Source organism: Mirounga angustirostris, unplaced genomic scaffold, assembly GCF_029215605.1.
Source record: "Mirounga angustirostris isolate CCGP_5_RB_7025 unplaced genomic scaffold, mMirAng1.0.hap1 SCAF_2, whole genome shotgun sequence".
Classification (NCBI taxonomy): Eukaryota; Metazoa; Chordata; class Mammalia; order Carnivora; family Phocidae; genus Mirounga; species Mirounga angustirostris.
This window is the reverse complement of record NW_026991710.1, coordinates 122,114,717-122,140,012: the sequence shown is the minus strand read 5'-3', so window position 1 is coordinate 122,140,012 and position 25,296 is coordinate 122,114,717. Positions and strand designations below refer to the sequence as shown.

The following is a 25,296-nucleotide window of genomic DNA, read 5'->3' as shown; positions in this document are numbered from 1 at the left end:
CACATTGCTTCTCTCTGAGGACAAAGAGTCCAACGGGTGGTGTCAGACTTCTGTGGAATAACATTTACACTTCGGCCTCCATCCTTGCCTCAGAGGCTCAGGGAGAGGCCTGGGGCTCTGTCTTTCCCCGAGCCACCAAGGAAACCCACCCCAACTCTTCAGTCCATTTTGGTTTTGGCAAGGGCAAAGTCAAGCAAGAGAAAGCAAAGGCAGAGAGCGGCCACCTTGATCAGACGCCCGCGGGTGCCAGGCCCTGCGATAGGATGCCACCGTGTGAGCTTATTTCTTGTCCCTGGTTGTTCCTTTCACTTCACCTGGGCCCCTTGCCCTGCACTGTTGTTCACAGAGTGTTAGTAATAAACCCACAGTCTACAGGAATCGGGTTTCACACCTGGACGGAGTTTTTAGGACCAGTGAGAACCCCGTATCTTTGAGGATGGCCAGCTGGAGATGAAAGATTTTTTTTTTTTTTAAGATTTTTTATTTATTTATTGGAGAGAGAGATAATGAGAGACAGAGAGCACGAGAGGGAAGAGGATCAGAGGGAGAAGCAGACTCCCTGCCGAGCAGGGAGCCCGATGCGGGACTCGATCCCGGGACTCCAGGATCATGACCTGAGCCGAAGGCAGTCGCTCAACCAACTGAGCCACCCAGGCGCCCTGAGATGAAAGATTTTTAATTTATCTAATTGACACGAATATCATTCTAAAAAGTGTACTGTTTCCACATGGCATAATTGGTGTTGCTTCCACACGCATTCTTTGAAGCCTCTTGTTATTCTAAAATGCTAGTTCAGGGTCACGATCGTGAACCAGCTGGAGCGAGAAGGGGCAATTTTTATTGTCTGTATCAGTGCCATTGTCAATGTTTCATCCTTTCATATTTTTGGTTTTTTTTTTTTTTTTTTAAAGATCTTATTTATTTATTTGACAGAGAGAAAGCACAAGCAGGGGAGAGGGAAAGGGAGAAGCAGGCTCTCGCTGAGCAGGGAGCCCGATGCGGGACTCGATCCTGGGACTCCAGGATCATGACCTGAGCCGAAGGCAGACGCTTAACCGACTGAGCCACCCAGGCGCCCCAAGAAACAATTTTTTTAAAGATTTTATTTATTTGAGAGAGAGAGAGAGATCACGAGCAGGGGGGAAAAGTAGAGGGAGAGGGAGAAGCAGGCTCTCGCTGAGCAGGGAGCCCGATGCGGGACTCGATCCCAGGACCCTGAGATCATGACCCGAGCCGAAGGCAGACGTTTACCCGACTAGCCACCCAGGCGCCCCTCCTGTTTTGTTTTTAAGTTCATAGCATGTATGAGTTCATAGCGTCTATGGCAGATCGAGGAATCAAGAGACACGAGCATCACAAACGGGCCGTGTGTGTGCTTCAGGTGACGCGTGTGACAAATACACATTAAGAATATCGAATGTGCCAGGCCCTGTGCGACATCTCGGGAGTGAAAGATGAATAAGAATCTCGCTCACCCCCGAGAGTTGGGTGCAGAGGGGAAAACGCGGGTGTGAATAATAATTGCAGCGCGCTCCAGGGTTTGCAGGGCTGAGCGGTCTAGAGGTAGGATAGAGCGGGGAGAGAGAGGGTCACTAGATGCAGATAAAGGAATGCTGCTCACAGAGGGAACACCTGAATACAGATGACACTTGAGCAACGTGGGTTGCAATTATGCGGGTCCGCTTCTGTGCAGGTCCACGGGATTTTCGGGTCCACCGAGACGTGGATGTTTTTCGATAACTACAGTACAGTGCCTCAAACGTCTCTTCCTTATGATTTTCTGACATTTTCTTTTCTTTAGCTTACTTTATTGTAAGAATACTGTTTATGAGGGCGCCTGGGTGGCTCAGTTGGTTGAGCGACTGCCTTCGGCTCAGGTCATGATCCTGGAGTCCCTGGATCGGTTCAGGTCATGATCCTGGAGTCCCTGGATCGAGTCCTGCATCGGGCTCCCTGCTCGGCAGGGAGTCTGCTTCTCCCTCTGACCCTCCCCCCTCTCATGTGCTCTCTGTCTCTCTCATTCTCTCTCTCTCAAATAAATAAATAAAACCTTTAAAAAAAAAAAAGAATACTGTTTATGATACATACAACAGACAAAATATGCACTCATTGGCTGTTTATGTGATCAGTCAGTCTTCTGGTCAGCAGTAGGCTATTATTAGTAGTTAAGTTTCGGGGGAGTCAAAAGTGACATGTGAATTTTCGACTGTGTGGGGGGAGGAGGGGTCAGCACCCCTGACCCCCGCATTGTTTAAGGGCCAGGTGTACTTTTGAAATCTGAACAGGATGTCACTGGAATAGGGTGAGGAACAGCATGGCATGTTGAAGCCATTGGAATACTGCAGTTTTGCAGGAGCGCAGAGGCCTCTGGAGGCATGCTGAGGGATGATGCAGGGGGTTGGGCCTGAGGCTTTACAGGGGACAGAAACTAAGGGAAGGAATCATCTAAGGGTGCAGGAGCCCAAGGGCAGGAATGCAGTGGGCCTCGACAGGCCTGGAGGCTAGAAGCAGGAGGCTTTCATGAAGGTACCTGGGGTGTCTCTCTCCTCCTCTCTGGGTTTCCATGAACACACCATGCTGGGCCACTCCCTTGCCTCCTCTCTTCCTCACTCTTTCTTCCTCCTCCAGTCTAAGAGTAGAGGTAACAGTCCCACCCCATCCGCTGCTCTCTACTCACCTTCCCTTGGATCTCACCACGTCCTCTGGAGTTGGATGACCTCCGGTCTGTGTGTCCCTGGTGACTCCCCTCTTACTGCCCACAGCCATCCCAACCTGCACTTCCTGCAGGAATCCTAAGTACTTAGCCCAAACAGAACTGAAAATGTCCCTCCATATTTCTCCACCACCCAACTTTTCTGTCTTTCCTACTCCTATTGAGGGCGTCTCCCAAATCTCGAGGCTTAGAAGTCATAGAATCATTTTCTTAATCACGCCACCCCACGCCATGTATGAACTTTCTTTGCAATTTCTCTCACATTGGTATCTTCGTTTTTTATTCAGACTCCTAGACAGTTGCCTCCAGTTCCTCCCCATTCAACCTCTAGAATATCCTATGAATCTTCTATCCCCATGACCTTTAGTTCAGGCCCTCAACGTCTCCTTGCTTGGATTACCACCATAAGCTCCTAACAAGTGCCCCCATTTCCACTTCCCCCCAGGCCTTCCAAGTGCCACTGCCAGGTTGGCCTTCTGAAGTGCATCCTGATCGTGCTCCTCCCCTGTGCAAACCTCCCAAACGCTGGCTCCTCGCTTACCGCCCCCCATTCTGTATAGGCATCCGGGCCCCCACCGAAGACTCCACATTCTGCCCCTACCTACCTCTCCAGGTTTATTTCGCTGGAATATAATATGCCTCTCTTTGTTAAGCGGTTGTTCATTAGAGGATTTGACTTCAGCACCAAGGCTCCAACATGAAGAATTTTAAGGGAAGGGAGGGAGGGAAGGAGGGAGGGGGAAGGGGAGAGAAGGAAAGAAAGGAAGAGAGGGATGGCAGGGGAGTGAGGGAGGAGGGAAGGAAGGGGAGGGAGGCAGGAAGAACAGGAGGGAGGAAGGGAAGAAAGAGAAAGGAGAGGGAGAGGAGGGAGGGAGGAAACTCTTGCCCTGGAGCCAGAAAATAGAAAGGTGGTTACTGTTCTGGGAAAAAGGGGAATAGGGAGTTAGTGTTGAATGGGTAGAGCTTCAGTAGGGAAGATGAAAAATTCTGGAGATGGATGGAGATGATGGTACAACAATGTGAATGTACTTAATGCTGCTGAACAGGACACTTAAAAATGACTAAAGTGGGCGCCTGGGTGGCTCAGTCGGTTAAGCGACTGCCTTCGGCTCAGGTCATGGTCCTGGAGTCCCGGGATCGAGTCCCGCATCGGGCTCCCTGCTCGGCAGGGAGTCTGCTTCTCCCTCTGACCCGCCTCCCTCTCATGCTCTCTCTATCTCATTCTCTCTGTCTCAAATAAATAAATAAAATCTTTAAAAAAAAAAATGACTAAAGTGATACATTTTACCGCACACACAACTCTTGGACCTCTTGGCCAAACTGAGAGTATAAAAGTGAGAGGCGATTGAAGATGGGGGTGAGGGTATCTCGGAGACAACTGTGCTGTGCTCCCCCCCCACTGCAGGGTGGCAGGGATAAGGGAAGGGGTACCGGCCTCACCCCAAATCTAGAGAGCACAGCTTATGGGATGCCCCCTGGGCGTTTGTGATGTGTTTTCCTCAGTGGGGAGCCTTGTGCACTGGTGTCCCATGTCTCTGCCTGGGAAAGCTAGAGGGTGGGAAATGGCGAGCTGCTTTGGGGACCGCGTGTACAAGAAATCCTTCTGTGCTATGAGGGGGCTGAGCTTGTGCTGTTCATCCGGTCAAGTACAGAGGAGCTGTCAACCATGGCCCCAGTGTAGACCATTTTCCCACAGGAGGGCTAGTCTGGGTATGGCCTTAAATGCCTTCCAGTGGGGTCGCCTAGATCATTGGTGGTTGCACAATGATAAAGGGGGATGGACAGGCAGATTCCTAGGCCAGTGGAGGGAATAAGGGACCCCAGACAAGAGGAAGTTCAGTCACGTAAAGAGAACTTCAGGGGAAAGATCACTTCGAAATTAAAGATCTCTGAAGACCCCATGCTTGAATTCCATGAGAGAAATGCCTGCTGGCCTAAACAGGGTGAAACCATTCTAGAACGGGATAGCGAAGAGCTTTCCATCCTCTCTCCTTCCCTCCCTTCCTCCTGCTCCTCTAGCTATTTTCTAGGGTCTGAAAAGACAGCTAGTGTGCTGGGGAGAAGGCAACGAGAGAGGGAGAAGGAGCCGATTCCCTCCCCCATGAAAGGCTACCTGTAGACCCTTCCAGGAAGGACTCCCTTCCAGGAGGGACTCACCTCCCAGGAGGTGGAACTGTAGACTAACACATGGATTGGACCTTCTGGATTCTGAATCAAGACCATTTTGCTGTTTAAAGGACCATACGGCTTTGTATTATCTAACAATTATCAGGTTATGGGCCTGCCCGAGTTTTCACCCAGGGACGGTAGAGGGACTCTTCCTACAGGGCCAACTTAAAGAGACAGTGGAATACAGAAGGAGAGTTGCTTTTATGTTTACACCCTGTGAGTCTCACTTCCTCAAGGTGCCACTTCCATCTCTCAATTCTGGCCCTCCAGCCAAAGCAGCCAACATGATATTCCCTGAACACCCCAAGCAGACTACAATCCACCTTTTGTGCTTTGGTTCCTGGTCTTCCTTGACTCCTCTTCCCACACTGTGTTTTAATTTTACCTCTTTTATTAGAGGACTGTTTATACTTGTCTGATCATTCATGTAGATTTAAAGTGCTTGGGGTCATGGGCCATGTCTTCTTTGCCTCTGTATCCCACATCTCCTCTGTCCTAGTACATAGTACCTAGTAGACATTTTTAAAACGATGGGATGACCAAATGACTGATGAATGAAATAATACTAATTGATAATTACCTATGTGTACTGTGTTCGCAAAAGTAGAAAAGACCATGTGATATTCTCATGGCTTTTTCCCCTGCGGTTGCCAAGCAGAGTTTGAATCGGACTCATCTGATTTGCAAACCCACTCTTCCGATGCCACCAGGCATACACAGTGTTCTAAATGCTTCTAAAAGAGGAAATAATCATCTTCTTATGGGCATTTGTAGTCATTTTTTTTATTTTTTAAAAATGTACGTAAGTGACAGAATATCTATATTGATCATAGAAAAATTACAAGATACAGGGGCGCCTGGGTGGCTCAGTCGTTAAGCGCCTGCCCTCAGCTCAGGTCATGATCCCGGGGTCCTGGGATCGAGCCCCACGTCGGGCTCCCTGCTCCGCGGGAGGCCTGCTTTTCCCTCTCCCACTCACCCTGCTTGTGTTCCCTCTCTCGCTGTGTCTCTCTCTGTCAAATAAATAAATAAAATCTTAAAAAAAAAAGAAAAATTACAAGATACAAATGAGCATTGCAATAAACAGTCACCTACAACCCACCTCCCAGGCATAACCTTACTGTTAACACTGTCTCTCATCTTTTTCCACGTGCCAGTTTTTTTTTCTTGGAATAGCAGTATAGGCCACTTGGGGTAAAATTAGTATTTGTCCTATTATTTTAGGAAGAGATTCTAAAAGGATTTATGATATGTGTGGAGAGGGAAGATGATGGGAAAAAGTAAACCCTGGATGGGTAGACATGTCCCTGGGTGTGGGAGTCAAAGCTAAGAGTGAGTGAAATGATTAATTCAACCACTGTTTTGTCAGGACACCTCATGTAAAGGGGAGGGAGGACCATTGGGATCTCTGGCCGACTTAGGATCTGTTCCCAGATCAGCCTGCCTCCTGCCTCCTAGGCCAGCCTTTCCAGGCACCAGGCTGAGATGGTGATTAATATGTGGGGGAGCCTTAAGCTAGAACTTAAGAGGAGCTTTTCTTTCTTATTTGCCTTGGGTTCTGATTAAATTTGGGGGAAGGGGGTTGAAAACCCAAGTGTAGCAAAAACTTCACAGCAGTGGTTTTCAGTTGGGGGATTTTGCCCCCAAAGGATATTGGCAACATCTGGAGTTATTCAAGGTCGTCACACCTGGAGGGTGGGTGCTACTGAGATCTAGTAGGTGGAAACCAGGGATGTTGCTAACCATCCTACGATGCACAGTACAGCCTCCCCAAATAAAGGATCTAGCCCCAAATGTTAACAGTGCTGAGGTTAAGAAACCTGCTTTAACAACAACAACAACAACAACAACAAAAAACGCAAGAGAACAGTTGGCAAATGTTTTCTTATATATTTCTTATATTATGTCTCACTTGTCCATTGAGATGTCAGCTTGAAAACTCTTCTCTGTGAGTCTGGAGTCTATCAGGTAGATTAAAAATATTAAAGGTTTTTATCAGTAATCAGTGTTTTGTGCATTTGTGAAAGGTCAAGAGTTGTCATAAGAAAGGACAGAAAGCACTTCATGTAAATCATACTTGAAATTATCCCAAGTAGCTTTCAAAACCTGATACCATTCAAGCCAGTGGTACACATAGCCAGATGATTTTTAACCTAGGGGCAAAGCTGGGGAAAGGAGATGGAAAAAGACAAAGATAATGGAGCTTCATTCTAGCTTTGCTCTTCGTATCATTGAAATTTTTTGTGGAATTAAGTGAATCCTTTTCAGTATGTTTTTGTGTTTGTCTTCAAGCCTTGGAATGACTTGCAGGGTTCAGAGACATCATTACATACCTGTGTCACTGACCCCGCTGTTTATTTTCCAAATGTTGTGTACTTTGAGGGAGCACAAAGAGGGAAATGTGTGTTGTGACTGCACCTATGGGTGAGGTAGCTAGAGGTCAGGGTGGCTGTCAGGTCATCAAATCCCTTAAGAGGTTGCAAGGGCTGCAGTCCATACTCCAGAAACAATCAGGTGGACTACAAATCAAGGCAAAGAAGCTAGGCATGTAACTTTGAAAGCTTCATATTATTTTATTTTCTCTTTCTTTTTTTTTTTTTTTTTTAGCATGATTGAATCAACTTGGTTTTTATGAGCCTCACAGATAGGCGGAGAAACAACAGCTTGGCAGGAATAGGGAAAGGGGGAAGGGTTCTAAATTAAATATAACAGTTGCTTGGCAGTTTAGTTGCTGACAAAAAAACAAGTCATTTACCATGAAAACCATGTGTAATATGTCGGGAAGGAGAAAAGAACAATTAGCCCACTTCTTATATAGCTTTTATTGACAGCACTATATTAATTGTAATCATTTAATTCAAAGTGCTCTTCCGTCTTCTTTACTACAACTCAATAAACTACACATGTACTTGGCTCCCACCCTGTCTACTGCTTTGTAAGGAACGCGTAGTTTTCTCTAACCACCAAGCTTACAGCAATGAGGTTCCCCTTTCACATCTGTCCAGTCTGCTCCCTACTGCTTCTTATTGCTATATCCATCCATCCATCACAAATTACCACAAACTTGGTAACCTAAAACAACAGAAATTTATTCCCTCACAACCTGGAGGCCAGAAGTCTGAAATCTGAAGGCTCTAGGGGAGCCCCTTTCTTTACCTCTCCCAGTTTCTGGTGTCTCTGGGAAATCCTTAGCCTGTGGCCACCATGACTCCAGTTTCTTGTCTTGCTCCGGTCAGGCTGCTATAACAGAATCCATTGACTGGGTGGCTTATTAACGACAAAAATGTATTTCTCACAGATCTGGAGGCTGGCAAGTCCAAAATCAAAGAGCCCAAATATTTGCTGTCTGGGAGCTCTCTGGGATCTTTTTTATAGGGGCACTAATCCATTCCTGAGGGCTCCATCCTCATGACTAAACACCTCACCTCAAATATTATTACATTGGGTATGAAGTTTCAGCGTATTAATTTTGGGACAGAGGGTGGAACACATATTCAGTCCTGTTTTCACGCGCCCTTCCCCTGTTGTCCTTATCTATCTATTCTAGGGACACTTCTCATTGGTTTTAGGGCTTACCTGGGTAATCTAGAATGATCTCATCTTGAGATCCTTAACTGAATCACATCTGCAGATCACACTTTTTCCAAATAAGGTGACATTCACACGTTCTTGGGGTTAGGACATAGACAGATTTTGAGGGGTCACCATTCAACCCACTATTCTCTCTATGTCCTCTTTTTTTTTTTTTTCCAGAATGCTGAGTACACTATAGTTACTAATAAATGCTTATTGATTTGAAAGTGTGCTCATTTTAAAGTGACCCAAATTAATGGCCGGGCTGATTGCCCCACCTTGTTTCAAAGATGCTCTGTCATTAGCTCTACAGATGCATGGACATAAAGACAGTCCGACTTTGCAAGGTGAATGTATGTTTCAGACTAAAGATCAAATGTCTAACAGTCACACCTAAAGCAACAACGGCCTGTAAGATTGCTGTTTTCCTAAGCATTGGTCCTTGGGCTGCAATTAACTTCCTAGGTGGTCTTGAGGATTACTAGCTCCCAGCAAGGTATAAATGTCTCAGTTGAATTGACCCTGTTTACCCTTTATTAATTTAGGTGCCCTAGAAGAGAGAGAGAAAAAAACTGATCAGAGCTTTAAAAATAGAGGGAGACAATTGTCATATTAAAATGTTCACTTTGATTTGATTCGCTGAAATTGAGTAAGTTCTGAAACAAGGACAGACGTTCACCATGTTCTCCGTTAGTTCTGGAAGCAGCTTAGCAGAGAGCATGGAGCATATGGGGGAGTGCCCGGGAGACCCTGGTCACCGGACCCCTAGTGCTAGATTCAGAGACCTAGGTGGGCCTGGATCTGCTGCCACGGGTGTGGCCTTGGGCAAGTCACCTGCTTTGTCTGGGCTTCAGTTCCCTACTTCTTCAGGAAAGCAGGTGGGCTGAACTAGTAGTTTTTCCATCTGTGTGTCCCTGTGCTTTGGCACTCTTCTCACCTGCTTCCAGACATGATCCTCGTGGTTCTCTCTGTGATTAGAAACTGGGTTTGGTTCAGAATTTTAAAACCGTGGTGTTCTGGTTTCTCCCCGTTCACCTGCTTGCAGCGGAGAGCTACAAGGAAACTCAGATGGTGAAGATTAAAGAGGAGCCCATGGAGGTTGACATCCAGGACTCGCATGTCTCGGTATCACCCAGCCGGAATGTTGGCTATAGCACTTTAATCGGGCGAGAGAAAACCGAACCCTTACAGAAGATGCCAGAGGGCAGAGTGCCCCCAGAGAGAAACCTCTTCAGTCAGGATATCTCTGTGAAGATGGCTTCCGAGCTTCTCTTTCAACTGTCAGGTACGTTTCTGTGCAGAAAAATGTCAATAATTGGGAATAATTGGAAGGAAAGCCACTCTAACAAAGTAAAAACACCCGCATTATAGGATTTTTCAGGCAGAAATCAATTTTGTTACTTTAACATGCATACTGCCACTCAAACTAACAGTTAATAAAATGTTGCCAAGTGGAACTCCTGCCAAACTTTCTTTAATAAATAGTTAAGAATGATTTGAAATTAGAACTCTATTCAATTCTGTGTGAATGATCCCTGTTGACTAGGCTAAACATCTCACCTCTACTTTTGCTTAGGCTGTTGATCTGATTAACAGCCTTTTTTCTTTTTTTCTAATGTTCAAAAGATAAACTTCAATTTACTCCAACAGTGACTGAATTACCATGAATTCCAAATTAGTGTGGTTTGAATTAAGATTTTACTGTATCTTGCCAAAAAAAAATCAAGGAAAGGGAGAAGATGAAAATGGGAGGACTCTTGCCAACTATCCCCTTGCAGAGCATTGTTCTGTAAACCAATTGTTTCTACTTTGAATACTTGGAATTCACAGGTGTAGGAATTACCAGCTCAGCTAAGGGTCTTGATAGAACAGTTGAGGGTCCTCTTGGTTACCTTTGTTAACTCTTTCAAGCTGCATAGTGTTTGTCCTTAACAAATTTAACATGCTGTTATTATCTGAACGTGATTGAGACTGAAGGTACATACACATATAAGATTCAGATTCATATGAAATACACACAGCTTGTCCGTACTCAAGCATTGGCCTACATATGGAAGTTCATGCATCAGTAAAGTTTGTTACTAATGTATGATAACCTCTCTTTTGTTATGGATAACATATTCAAAATGCCATGAGATGCCTCATTATTTAAGTATTCACTTGCTTTCCCTGCTAAGAAAAATATCAGGGAAAAGAAGCTAGAATCTGCATACCATCATGATGGTTCACCTTCTTGTTGGCCTGGTGACATACCCCAGAGCTTGAAACTATCAGTTGTTCCTGAAAATGGTGGCCTCCTAATACTCAAACAAGGATTGTTCTTTGTGCAAAGCCCTGTAGTAATGGAAATAGTTAATTCCGTAAATTTCACAGGATACGTGGATCTTTGCAAGCTCCCCAAAGCTCCAAATCCTACAAGATGCTTTAAAAAAAAAAAAAAGAAAGAAAGAAAGAAAAGAAAACAGGCTGAAAACATATCTAAAAGCAATATAACTTTGAAAATTACTTAGCAGTTAAAATTTGCAAAAGTGAGGCCAGGGTGGTTCTTTTCAGAAAGTCTCTGTCTCTCACAGTACATTATCGCTGTCTACTGTCAGTGACAAACTTTATGTCTGAGAGTTCTTACCCTGGCATGGTCACTTACTGCCTGGGTGACCTCAGGCAAGTCTTGTAGCCCCAATTTCCTGCTCTCTGAAAGAATACTGCCTCTGAATCCAAATTCAGCCTCGTTGTCATTGTCGAGGGGACAGAAAGCAACCGGCCACACCAACTCGCATGCAGCCATTTCAGACTAGTACTTAACAAAGTACTGGGCCGATGTTGGAAGCCTTTCGTTTTTCCAGATATCTGTTTAAATTTGTTCAGAAATCCCTAAAATCAGGAGTTTTTTGCTTGCCCTGCCGTGGAAATCTGAAACCCTGGTGAAGTTGGCCAGGTTTCCTCTGCATGCTGAAGCCATTGAGAGCTGTAATAGTTATCAGGGCAGAATCCTCACATTTGAACTGGATTGGGAAGGCCGGAGTTCAACTTTTGTGTTCTTGAAAGCTAATTAAATAATTTCTGACAGCTGATAGATACAGACCTCAACACAGAGTAAGGGAGGGTTTACCTCTGCTTGTCTAATGATATTTTTTTTGTCCCTGGTGACATTTATCAGAATAAGCGCTCGATGACTGCAGAACCCAGAGGTCTTACGGCTGTTTTTGTATCTCCTCTCACAAAGGGGCCTGACAATACAGAATGCTTAAAGGTTGTCATCAAAGTCAGAAGCGGAACAGTTGCAACAACCGCAATTTTCATGCTGAATCAGAGGAGAGCAGAAATTTTCAGCCGGGGAAAGATGTGGTAGAAATAACAGGTTCTGGGCACATCTGTGTGTGCGTATGTGTACTTATTAAGGCCTCATTAAAATCAGACAACACACTTGAAATTTGTCAGTGATTGTTTCCCTTTGGTTTTTACTAAAATGTTTTTGTGGATGCTGTCTATATGCTTTTAATGATTGTCTTTACAAATAAGCCAGGGAGGGTTTGAATATATAAGAAGGAAACCAAAAGAAAACCACAAGAGAGAAAAAGAAATGTTGAGGGAGTTTCTGTTTAAGCCTTAGAGACACAGATCGAACAAGAACAACCTAAAAGGGATGTTTCATTCTTTCTTCTTACAGAAAAAGTGAGCAAAGAGCACAATCACACAAAAGAAAACACCATTCGGACAACCACCAGGTAGGCCATTTTATGTGGGGGGGGGGGGGTAGGGGGCGTCCCCTTAGAGTGCCCCCTGTGTGGGCAGTCAGGCCCCAATCACATGTTGCGCATTGTTCCCCAAACTATTTTCTCCCGCTGGGTTCAAAGGAGTCATGCCTTTTGCCCCCAGTTTGTGTTAGACATTTTGTGGGAACAATACAGAAAGCAAGAGCGCCAAGGGGGAAGACCACTAATATTTATCAAACATTTAATAGCTGTTACTTGGCTGGAGAATTTTCCAGATGTTCTTGTTTTTTATTCCTTTATAATAGTTTTGTGAAGTAGGTCATGTTATTATTCTCTTTGCAGAAGTTTCTTGACTTGGGAGTTAAACGGGTGGCACAACTGGGATGGGGAGCTGGGTCCGTATCTCAGGAAGGCTTCACCCAGTCAGGAGACCAAGGTTCTTACTGCAGCTGTGTTCCTGAGTAGCTCCGCAGGTGTGGACGGATCACTGGTCATCAAGGATATCCCAACTTTTTGCCTCACGGCACTGTTAGGAGGACAGAACACTTTAAAGCGAGAGAAAATGCTTTAAAAGGCTGCAGGAAAACCTTTGTCATTAATAGCTGTAGATAAGGATGCTGTACATTTGCCAAAGGCAGCTTGAGGAGGTCAGCCAGGGTGGGCTGCCCATCCGTTTGCCAGATGGAAGGAGGAGGACCGGCCCGTGCGGCCACTCATCCCCAGCCTGGAAGGCCATCCAGACCGCAGCTGTGGTATGCACACTCCACTAGCATATACCCCACCGCTGTGAAAAAGGCACCCCGGGGGAGATAGGAGCTCTAGCTTTCAAGGACTGTCCCCCACCCTCAGACCACCCTCCAGTCCCTGAGTTAGCCCCAGATGCAGGCTTTACCAGACGAAATAGAAACAGGGAGAACGAGATGTGAGCTCCCAAGAAGGCTTTATATCAAGGACCTAAGCTTTCCCGAGCAAACTTAGATTCGATTCTTCCTAATGGGAGCAGTTGACTGGTTTGGTATTTTTCATTCTTGCAACAAAAGATAAATGATGTTTTTCTTTTTTGAGGTGGTATGAGTCGACCTCAGAGCATCATCAGGCACGTGAACAGTGCTCATCTGAACCTTAACCCGAGTTGGTTTTTTTTCTTTTTAATTTTATGAATTGGAATTTAGGATATCAAATGTCAAACAGTAATTAAAACAGAGCCAGCTGGCCTCACACAAAGTTCATATAGTATTAGGAAAATGAAACCTGCTATAACAGAAGAGCGGTACCAGCCTTGTCTCTGTGTATTAAGTACACAGATGGAAAATGGGTCTTGCGATCTGGGCTGCACACTGTTTTGGGAAATGGGTCTGGGGACTGGGTGGGTTATTTGTCTATTAAGTTGGATGCCCAAATTGGCGATGTTACCTACTACAGATGCCAGTGGACCTTCCACATGTAATCTTAAGACTATTTAGTATCTATGCTTGTGTTCATAGGTCTGAGCACACGAAATTGTCCTGATTGGGAGGCCATGAAAGACAGCAGATTAAAATAATAAATGTTAATTTTAATTTGCTTCCATAAGTTTCTTGATGTGTCCCGGGTCAGGTTCCCTAGACGCAGAGCCTGAGACAGGGATTCCTGTGAAGGGGCTTTATTGAGGGAGTGCTCTCAGAGGACTCTGCTGGGAAATGAAGGGGGCAGGAGAGGGGAGAGGAAGTTGTAGAGCAAGGTCGTAGTTTTGGCTGGATTCCAGCTTGAGCTCCATCCCACAGAGAATTCTGGAGCATGAATTGCACCACAAGGTAAATCCTGCCTGGAGGCAAAGGGGCCGGCTCTTTGGACCCCCATGCTATTCACTAGCTTCGGGTCACCCCCAGCAGGGGATATGGAGCCTTCTAGTTGCAGGGGCTCCAAAGGTGAAGGCAGTTCTTGCTCACCGTTCACAGCCAGCACCCCAGCCACTCGCTCACTCGCTCGCTTGCTTGCTCATGGTGAGCGTGCTAATGCAGTAAAGGAGTTCTGGGCAGGACCCGACAGCACCCCCTGTGGTGGTTTTCTGCTGGATCTTTAAGATCACGTAGTAATACTTACATAACAGAAAGGTATGCTACGAAGCCATGTTATTTTATGCTTTTCAGGTGGAAGAGTTTGACCCCAGTACGGTGCTGCAGAAGACTAAGAGGAGGTTTGAACTAGCCCCAAACGAGTGAAATGCGTCTCATAGCCTAAATTGCCTTGGCTGGAGCTAGAACATAATTATAGGATAGAAGAGAAATTTTTTTAGCCATTTGGCAAAAATGAGGCAATCTTTAAATTCTTCTCTTGCTGGGAGATTATGAGTAAGAAGAAATCCAAATCAGATTTTTTGCCCAAAGCAGAAGAAGAGGTGCTTGCTGTGAGCCCCCAACGTGGTACAGTGTTTATAAAGCAGTGTTACAGAATTCTGGGTTTATTCTCCTTCTGTAGAATCCTTGGTGTGTTTTTATTCTTCCTTTGAGTAGCAACTTGTTCAATTAGCCTCTCCTCAAACAGATCTCTTTTTTACCTTCTCACCTCATTACTTCAGGTGGAATAGAATCAAGCGGCTTCATGCCAAGAAATCCTCTTTAACCTCAGTTAACTGATAGCAGGGACAGGAAAAAAAAATGCTTCTCTTTTTTGATTCCTGTTTTAGAAGGAACTCTTATTTTGTATGCACAAGGTCAGCTCAGGGGGCTTACGTTTTTAAGGTAGGATTTTCGATACTTTCCAAAAGATTGACATCAAGCCTCTGAATTTCCTTATCTCTGGATCTTCAGGTACTTAGTGGGATCTTCTTCTAGGTGTTCCAGAAGAAGCTGGCTGTCCAGAATGATGGCTCATGTTTGCAGTCAGGTTCAGAATCTGCCATGTTTGAGAGTTGCTAGGTACACTAAAGATAGTTTAATTCTGAAGAGCGGGCCTTGGTACGCTGGCTGCAGCACCGTCCTGGGGTCAAACTCTTCCAGATGCCAGGGGGTGTCTGAGCTCCTACACTCAGTGAGATCTCCTGCCCTTAGAGTCTGGATATCCAGGGGGCCGAGAGCAGAGAAGAGATGTGCAGTCCTGGAAGAAAGCAGCTGATTCTCTCTCCCTGTCCTGTATAAACCCACAACTTTCTCCACAGTTGTTTGTCATTTTTTGGTCTTGACTCTCATTCCAACCCCAAGAACTAAGGAAAAGTGTAGCAGCCTAGGAAGAAACACTGTAGCTCGGCATTCCAGTATGTGTTTACCAACAAGAGGAGACGTGGGGTGCGGATATTCCATGCCTGGGCCCCAGGAGAGCTTGGAGGATGTGTGTACAGCTCACCATCCATCCCATACAGGCTGATAGTTGCACGTTCCTCCTCGTCAAATCCTTTTTCCATTGGCAATTCTGCTGTTTGTTAATATCTCTATTGTAAGATGGGCAGATATGGAGAGAGAAAAAGATGTTAGACAGTGTTCCTTGTTAGCAATTTTAAAAAAAAAATGGTTTAGGTGAGGCTAAAGGTTGAAACGAGTAACTAGCAAGTTTCTGGATCATTGACTCTCTACCTCATTTAAAAATTAAAAACAACAACAAAAAAACTCTTTCAGTGGAAAATTTCAAACATATACAAAAGTAGAGAAAGTACCCATCATTCAGTCTGAACAATGATCATCTCATGACCCTTGTTGAGAGGTCCCCTCCTTTTGTTCTCCCTCCCCCTAAATTATTTTAAAGCAAATCCCGGACATCATTTTAAGAACTTGTTTGAGAATGCTTTTTCTTTCACCCCAAGAACTGAGACTCAGCTGCTTAGATTAGTATCACCTTCCCAAAAGTTAAGGAGAAAAACAGTCTACCAAAGTGCACCGTGTAGCCAGGCAGAGAAATCAATCTACTTAACTGGAAAGATTGGATTATGTGGTCCTGCTCACCAATGCCTTGATCTTAACCCTTCCACCCTTGTTTGTGCCCTCATAGGGGCACCTCCACTGAATCAGTCCTTTAGTTGGAACTTCACTGTAAATGTTAAAACAGCAGTTCTTTTGCCTGTTTAACCTCAGAGTCTAGCAAATTCAGTCTAAGTGTAAAGAAGGCTGCATCTCCTTTGAGATGGTGTGTGGACAGAGTGTTCTTAATGCCATTCTACCTGATAAATGAGATGAGGAGACAGTCCAGCCAGACCCAGGAGAACAGAAGGACTGAACACTGAACACTAATAAAAATCCTGATTTTTTTATTTCCTTTCCTAGCACAAGCCTAGCTTCTGCAGAGAATAGATACCCAGCTAATATGATCATTTGTTGATGAAAATATATGAGGCATGATATCATAACCAGATCCCAAAGTTTAATGGAATAAAAAGAAGATCTACATCTTCTGACATGGACCATCACCCTGCCAGATGCTGGATAAGATCGAAATAGGAAAATGGAACCCTAGAGTAAGAATCAGATAGCTCCTGGCAGGTGAATTGGACATGCTCAATGTTGTGTAACACCATGAACGCCAAACAATGGCTGCCAAGAACCCTTTCTTGGTTATTTGTTCTCTCTTTTGCCCATTAATAATTCAGTGTCCGTGGGGATATAAGATTGCAGGCCTTAAGAAAAACTTCTCACACCTGGCTTGCTTTATTCCAAAAGTAAGGAAGTGTTTACCCGAATTGTCCTTTTCCCCATTATAAGACAAAAAGCAGAAATGGGAAAATCAGAGAAAGGTAGACTCACAGCATGCCATGCCAGCCAACATTTAATTTGCCCAATTTTCTGAACTTGAAATGCGGGCTTTTTGTTATGATTTAGGTAATGGCACTTACAGTGCTCACTAAAAGACGTATGCACTTGGAAGTGTCCAATATAGAATTTTCCTGTGTGATCGTTTGTATGCTTGTCCTTAAATATTTATGATTCAGTAATAGAAATTGCACACATTTGGAAAAACATCAATTTGTACAATTTCCTCTTTTCATTTTTTGGAAGGCCAAAGAGAATAATGCTCTATTACCTTAAAAAGTAAAAGATTACTTACAAAGAACATTGGATTAGACAAAAGCAATTAAGAAACAAGAAACAGAGCACATGAAATTAGTGATTTTTGAGTAGCTCTCCACATATTCTCATTACCCATTAAATTTTAGGACTTTAAAATTAAATGCATTGAGATTCCATTTCTAAAAAATGGAAATTGCAACTAATTTCATTGAGTCCCTTCAGTTAAGACATTCGGTGCTATTTTTGGTGAAGTCAAGGCTCTCAGAGAGCCATATGGTGCCATTGCAAATTTTAAGACATCTTTCCTCAAGATACTGCCATCTACTGGAATACTGTCACAATAAATACATAAATCTTTGATATCTGTGATTAAGCAGGCCCCCCTAGATGTGGTACCTTTGTGCAGTGCACAACCTGCACCACTGTCTGCAGCTGCTCTGACACAAATGTTGACTTGAGTGTCTTTTCATTGGCAATACATCCTTTTCAACTTACCTTTTGAGTTTTCAGTTTTCAAAGAAATTAAACTCATCCTTGAAAACAGTAGGGTTTTTTGTTTGTTTGTTTGTTTGCCCTACATATAGCCTGAAATTATTCTGTCCATTGCTGCCACTTGGGTTTTTTTCCTTCTTATTTCACCAGACCTTTCTCAGTACTTTTTATTCCTGCACTCCATTGTCCTGTAAGTATCACCCCTGCCATTTTTCTTTCCATCTGTGATGCCCATCTTGAACTGTTACAGTTGAAACAATATGCCTCCAGAACCATTTGGTATTGTGTTATTGTAAAGAGACAAGTTTAAATCTCCCTTTGAGGATCTAAAGAGGGCTGTGCCTTTTCTTCATTTCCCACGAGCTCTGCTGCCTTTCCTTCTACCGGCTTGCAACAGTGGTCCATCTTGTTTGTGTAACTCAGAATAGCCAGGGATGAAGTATAAATGTGTCAGTCTCTCTAAGTAGACAACTAGCTTTCTCCCTTAGCCACCTTTGACAAGTTATGTAGGGGTGACATGACCAAAAGGTGTATGTGGTTTAGGTGCTAGCTCCATCCTGTTCTTCTTATCTGGGACTTTCTCTCAAGAGTGTCTCCATGGTTGTTACTAGAAGCATATCAGATATAGAAGGGTTGACCTCTGTTGAGGGGTAAAAAGCCCTCTTGGGTGATGCGGCAGGCCAGGGAGCATCCACATTTCACCGGCGTCACCTACAGCTTCCACAGGACAGAGTCTTCTGTCACTGCAGGGAAGACTGAGTTCATCTGTTCCCGGCTCACCTCAGCCGAAAGCCCATCATCCTTGTTTATGCATAAAGTCAGAGTCCCGTGGGAGATCCAGGTCCCTCACAAGCTGACATTTCGTGGATCCGGACATGCAGGTTCACTTCCGTGGCCTGCGGTTGGCTCCGGCTCCCCGGGTCTGGCCTCCCTGCCACAGCGGCCCTTCACAAGGCCTGGCATTGTGCTCCTTGTCCTGAGAAGCTTCCTGGCCCCACAGTGGATGAATGCTCGAGTTGCAGCAGCAGAAATTGTTCCTTGAAAACTTGGTGTTAGCTTGTACAGACTGGCCCGCCTCTGAGAGAACTCTAAATAGAAGGTGTTTGTGCTGTTGAAAGAAGAAGAAAAAAAAACAAAACATTACCAATATGTATTTCTTCGTAAGATCTCTGTTGTTTTTTAATATTTTCAACAGCCCCTCCCTTCCATAGCTTTTGGCCTTTCTCCAGCTGAAGTTGACCAATCCTGGTGGAATCCTAATTTACATACAGTTGTGCCCACCTAGGTCTTAACACTGCTTTGGAATTGTATCATCCCTCAGCTACTCTTTAAAAGACTAAGTCTCTTTAAAAATAAAGGATCCTACACTGTAAAACTTAGTCTTTTTTTAAGTTTTAAGAATAACTTTTATTGGTGGAGAATATAGGAGAACATAAAGAAGAAAAAAAATAATCATTTATAATCAATCCTGCTACTTAGAGACAGCCACTGCTAAGTTGGCGGTGGGTGGTTCTCATGGCTGAATTTTTGTCTGTTTATATATGTATACTTTCCTATAAAAATTGGATCCTACTATATATACAGTTTTGCAGGCTTCCCTTTTCACCTAGTGATATACTAAGAACTTCTTTCCATATCAATAAACATAACTCAGTATTATTCTTTTAACGTTTACATAGCATTTGATGTTTGCATGTGTCATAATGTATTTAATCAGTCCCCTGTTACTTGCTATCAAGGGTTTGGTTTTGTTTTGTTTTCCCAAGTTGTTGCTAATATAAACAAACCGGGGATAAATTGACTTAAAAAAAAAAAAAAGCATTCACAGTTTTCAGGCTTTTGCATGATTTGTCTAATGGACTTTCGAAAAAGCTGAATCTATAATTCTACCAGAAGCTAATAGGAGATAGAGAAAATATTTCAGAGATCTTGTGCTTTACCATTAAAAAAAAATTTTTTTACCAATTGGGAGGTTATAAATTCTATTTTATAGTTAAAATCTTTTTATTTATTGATTCTTAGTGATGCCAAGCATTTTGTTCATAGGGAGGCATTTGTATTTGTTCTTTTGTATATTTTCTTTTACTGCCATTTATTCTTCTCTTTGGTGGTTTGTCTGGGTTGGAATTTTCATTTGATTGTTGTTATTGATTTTTTTTATTATGAAAAATTTCAAAACACAGTAGAAGGAATAATGAAATAAACCACCATGTTTCCATCACCCACTGAGAAAACATTTGCCACGCTTTACTTCATGACCCTTTTCTTCCTTCCAATTTAAATCACATCCCAGGGCCCCTGGGTGGCTCAGATGGTTATGCGGCTGCCTTCTGCTCAGATCATGATCCCAGGGTTCTGGGATCGAGTCCCGCATTGGGCTCCCTGCTCAGCCTCCTTCTCCCTTTCCCTCTGCTGGTCCCCCTGCTTGTGTTCTTTTGCTCTCGCTTTCAAATAAATAAATAAAATCTTCAAAAAATATATTTAAATCACATCCCAGACATCATAACATTCACTCTCAGATTCTTTGATATATATCTCTAAAAAATAAGCATGTTTTCCCCAATGCCATTGTACATCGTACAGAATCAACAACACATTTGAGTGTTTGTAATTGCTAAGAAGGTTTTGTTTGATCGGCACCAGCCAAGTATGCGGTCATATCAATGGACTAGGAGGAGGAGACACAGCTTTCTTGTCAACTCTGAAAATTAAAGATGGAAATCTGGTGCCCATATGAGTAGTAGGATGACCTTGGTTCTCCATCTGCCCACAAGCCCCATTTAGAAACCCACTGAGTCTGCAGTGCCAACCTCAATTTGTAGATAAATGTCCTGGCTGCCAATGTGTAGTGCTTAATTCATGTTTTATTCAGTACAGTCCTTCTTTCTTTGAAAATGTGTGCACCCAACATGATCAACGACTGGGTTTCTAGGCCTGCCCATTGGGGTTGTAGGTGGTCTCCTCTGTTGTGTCCCTTTCAAGCTCGCACAGGGAACTTGCTGTTGTGGATGGTTAGAGTTGTCTTTAGGTCAGAGGCTTGCAGTCAGTTTTAGTCTTGAGCGCTCTTCCCCACGCCCATGTTCAAATTCTTGTATTAAAATACATTAAAATCATTCAAGAATAGGGGGTCCTTATTTCTGTGGTGTTGCAAAGAGAAGGGTAGTTAAAACTGCTTTCTTTCATTATAGATGATTACCTTTTTAACAGACTGCTAGAATGTTCATAGGAAAATTGGCACTGACTGCTATACCTAAAATGTTAATATCTGGGCCCATTTTAGAAGAAGCAGCTAATCTCCTGTCCAAAATGAAATTGAGGGCCCAGGCTGGAAGTTGGGAGGACCACATACAGTCGAAGTTGACAAAGAGTGATTGCTATACCATAGCAAAATGACCTAACCAGGGTTTTGTAAAGTACTAAAAATTCTTTAAAAAAAAAAAAATGCTTTTTAAAAAAGATTTTTTTTTAATTGTTTTTTTTTAAGATTTTATTTATCTATTTGAGAGAGAGAGCACAAGTAGGGGAGAGGGGCAGAGGAAGAGGGAGAAGCAGGCTCCACACTGAGCAGGGAGCCCGACATGGGGTTCGATCCCAGGACCCTGGGATCATGACCCGAGCTGAAGGCAGACGCTTAATGACTGAGCCACTCAGGCGTCCCAGTCCTAAAAATTCTTTTACAGAGATCTGTAGAACTGAGCATTTAATGTATTTCAAATACAATCATTTATAAATGTTACAAAACACACAGATATGTAAATATATAAAAAATATATTAAGCATTTATTATTCCATTTTAAATTATTAGCAAAGAAATTAATCAAGGCCAGTGATATTTGAGATAAAAAATAAGCACTTCCTAAAAATTCATGTGTTAATCATGAAAATTAAGTTGAAAATGAAATAATGTTACTTGACCTTTTATAAAAAATGAAATATCAAAAATAGTGTGGTGATTTTTTTTGTTCAGTTGTGGGCATATTTTCACACAAGCTACTTCAGCTTCTCAGAAAGTTTCTTCTGACCTTAAAGTATTTGAGGAAATGTTGAGAAGACAGTTATAACTAATCCAAATAGTTCCCCTATTCCTTATCTTAGAATAATCCCATCTTTTGTATCTGATATGTGGGAAAAGCTTTAAAAAAAAAAACCAAACAAACAAAAAACACATTTTCGTTCTTCGGCAAGGATGGTCTTCTGTTTTTGTTAATCAGGTCTAGGTTTTGTTCAAAGAAAACATTTCCAGTTTGTTGTCATTTCCTTTAGTGTCATTATCTATGCATGGAGATTCCTGGTAACTTCCAGGAAGTTACCTGTATCCATTTCAATCTGTCACATTCATATTCCACACAGGCAGAAAGTCCTTGAGCGAGAGTAGGATTTATAGGAATTTTAAAATTCCTATAAAGTAGGAAATATACTATAAAATTCCTATAAAAAGTAGGAATTTTAAAAAGACCAGTACAATGGTTTTAGATTAATATGTGGAATTTCAGTCCTTTAAAAATAACAGGATATATCAATACAGAAGACTCGTATTTTACTGACTTGAATTAATAGCTGGGGCTTAGTGGAGATTGAAGCAAACCCTGTAAAGAGGGCCATCTGGTGAGGTGACCCAGGGACTGGGGTCTACTGGGGAGTGGGTAGCAGCTAGAGAGAGAGAAGACGTTGACCCCCACAGAATTTTCCACTCCAGAATGGGACTTCTGGCTCTTCTTTCACAATATATAACTTCTCAGAAATATCTGAGTTGGATCACTTATTCTTAAGATTTCCTTAAAATAAAACAAAACAAAACAAAAATTAACCCAGATGCTTTTGGCCTTATATTACACAGCTCCTGGAAAAAATCTTGAGGCCCTGTTAAGTTGTATGATACATAGCCGAATAGATAATCAAGTACTTTTACTTGAAAACACACCATCTTTTTTTATTCACTAAAGAAAAATTTGTAAATGTGCAAATGAAATCAGAATATCAATCAGCGTGGTTTGTCTGAAACTCTTAAATTAATAGAATTTCATTCTACCCTGAAGTATATAGATCCTTATGGGTTCTGAGTAAAAACTCACTACAGAGCAAAGTCTCATTCCCTTGTTGAATCTTTCTTTTCTGTTGGCCATCCCCAAGTTCAGCTCTAAGAGTTATTATTGTCTTTTAGAAGGGAAAAAATATATTTCTTCTCCATTGCTCCTTTGAAATAGTTGTGTCATTATTTAAAGTACTTTTTCCTGTGGCACCTGGGTGGCTCAGTTGGTTAAGCGTCTGCCTTCGGCTCAGGTCATGATCTCAGGGTCCTGGGATCGAGCCCCGCATCCGGCTCCCTGCTCAGCGGGGAGTCTGCTTCTCCCTCTCCATCTGTCCCCCCCATTCGTGCTCTCTCTCTCAAAAAAATAAATAAAATCTTAAAAAAATACTTTTCCAACTTTTTCTTATATACTGTATCCACCTTCTTTTCCTTTTCCTTCTTGTTTTATTTTGCTAGTGTCATCGACACGAGAATTCCTGTAACGCGTTGGTTTCAATGCTGGTGCACAGGGAGGGGTGGTTTCTAAGTAGATGGGCTTCTGTTCTGCATGAAACACGGTTCCCCATTGGCACTCAGATGTTAAAGGTGGAAATATTTGTGCCACAGTCGGCACTTAGCAAAATGTATCACTATTTACAGCCATAATCTTTTACGAACTGTTTTATTATTTATTGTAAATCTTTCCTTCTTGCAGCCCCATGCTGTTGACCCTATGGTTCATGCCGTCTGATGCCTGGAATTGTCCAGCCACTGTGACGGCGGTGCCCCCTCATCTTTTAACCCTTAGATTTTCTACAAGAGAAAAATGAAAATACACATTCAATGTTCATTGCACTTTTATCCAGAAAAGAAACTTGAATAGATAAACGTTTTGTCTTTTCTAAGTAGCAAAAGGCAAGAAGAATAATGGGGGAGTCTATACGGGCAGCTTCCAGATGCTGCTTCTGAACATCTATATGCATTAACGAAGTCTTCCAGGTAGCCTGTCTCTGTCTGGGGCCCAAGGGGATATGCTGTGGCAGGTGGGGATTTTGTTAGATGAGGACAGGTGATGCCCTCTCCTATTGGCTGTTAGTTTCAACTTCCTCCATTACCAACTTTTCACCACAAATGTTAACCAGAAAGAAATCACTTTGTGACAGTTTTTCCCTTTTTCCACTTCTTCAGCTCACTTTCTGTTGGAGAGGCTTTTTCACAGTGAAATGACTAAAATTCAGGCAGCTGGGGAGTCTGGAAGCGAGAGCCATGCAGCAGTCACAAGCTGGCTGCGTTTCTGGAAGAACTGGGGACCGACTAAGTGACTAGTTGAAGGACAATACCAGTGTGCTTTGGAGTCGAGCATATCAGAAAGTCTGTGTTTCATTTCTTGTTCTCCTCCCTGGGGAGATGCAGACTCGGTTTGTTCTGTGCCGGGCACATCCTGGAGCTCCCCATCTCTGCCCCCTTCTCCCACCACTGGCCATCCCTGCAGCGTGAACGCAGTGCTGGCGTTGTCCACGGCAGACCTGGGCCTCTGCTGAGAGCGGGTGGGCTTCTGCACTTTACAAACGCATGAGGCACGGGAGAAGACAAGGAGCTTAAGGAATACCATCTCGGCATCCTGAAAATTACATCGCAAGTGCAGTGTCTTCTGTCCTCAGAACATCAGCAGAGTTGAAGATGACCAACGTCACTGGAGATCTAATCTCATTAAACAAGCACATGCTATGTAGGACGTGCTCCAAGTTTGGTTTTTTCTCCTCCTCTTCCTGAAACATAGATGCCAATCTAGGTAGCTGCAAGATTAATATACAGATGTCTGTGTAGCCGTAGTGCCACCAGGAGCTTCGTACCTGTGCTGAAATAGAGGCTTCTCGTTACTCTGATCTCTTCATTTAGGCTTAATAACAGAGATGAGCTTGCCCTCAAAAGCAGTGCGTGTGGGCAGTGGGGAATGTTTAGGATGGCAAATTGACCCCAGGGTTGCAGAAGTTTTAGAAAATTGGGGCATATCTTCTACAGGGAAGTAAAGACTAAATCATTTTCACTTGCTCTATTTCTCCGTTGAAAAAGTTCTCCTTTAGTTACCTGGGATCCCGCATCCTGAAATGGCTGCTCCTATACCCCCTTCAGCCCTCCTTCCTCTGTCTCTTCCTTTTGCTATATTCATTGCAAGGAGGATCTGCGGTCTGTACTGTCAGTGAGCTGCCTGGATGTTAAGGGATCACAAGAGAAGCAGTGTAGCTTAGTGGGTAAGAGTGCAGACTGCGATGCCAACCTGCCCGTATTCAAATCTGGGCTCAGCTCATAGGCATGGGCAATCACTTCAGTTCTTTGTGCCTGCATTTCTTCATCCCTAAAATAGGGGTAATAATAATGATAGTAGGGCCCTTGTGAGGATTAAATGACGTTAAAGTACACAAGGTACTTTAGAACAGTGCCAGATACTTAGTAGCAATATATGCGCCAGTTGCTCCGTATTGAGCATGTACTATGTACTAAGGACTTGACCTTGAAGTACCTTACTTAACCCTTGCAGCACCCTTAGAAAGAAGGCATTTTTAAACCTTTTTTCCAGTGATGAAACTGAGGCTAGAGAGGTTGTTGACCTGACCAGAAAGCATTTAACTATTAAATGGCCAGTATGGAATTCAG

At 43.3% G+C, this 25,296-nt stretch overlaps 1 protein-coding gene across 11 annotated transcripts in view; it reads left to right on the top strand.

The window, feature by feature from the left end:
• The window catches only part of ZNF827 (zinc finger protein 827), a 169,996-nt gene that overhangs the window by 80,526 nt on the left and 64,174 nt on the right, over positions 1–25,296 (top strand). For all 11 annotated transcript variants that reach the window (XR_010409581.1, XM_064585129.1, XM_064585125.1 and 8 more), the window contains exons 6-7: positions 9,501–9,740; positions 12,123–12,180. Coding sequence is in view for 10 of the 11 variants with exons in the window: in XM_064585129.1 (XP_064441199.1) it covers positions 9,501–9,740; positions 12,123–12,180 (298 nt within the window). In the remaining variant the exon portion in view is untranslated. The remainder of the gene's footprint in view (positions 1–9,500; positions 9,741–12,122; positions 12,181–25,296) is intronic.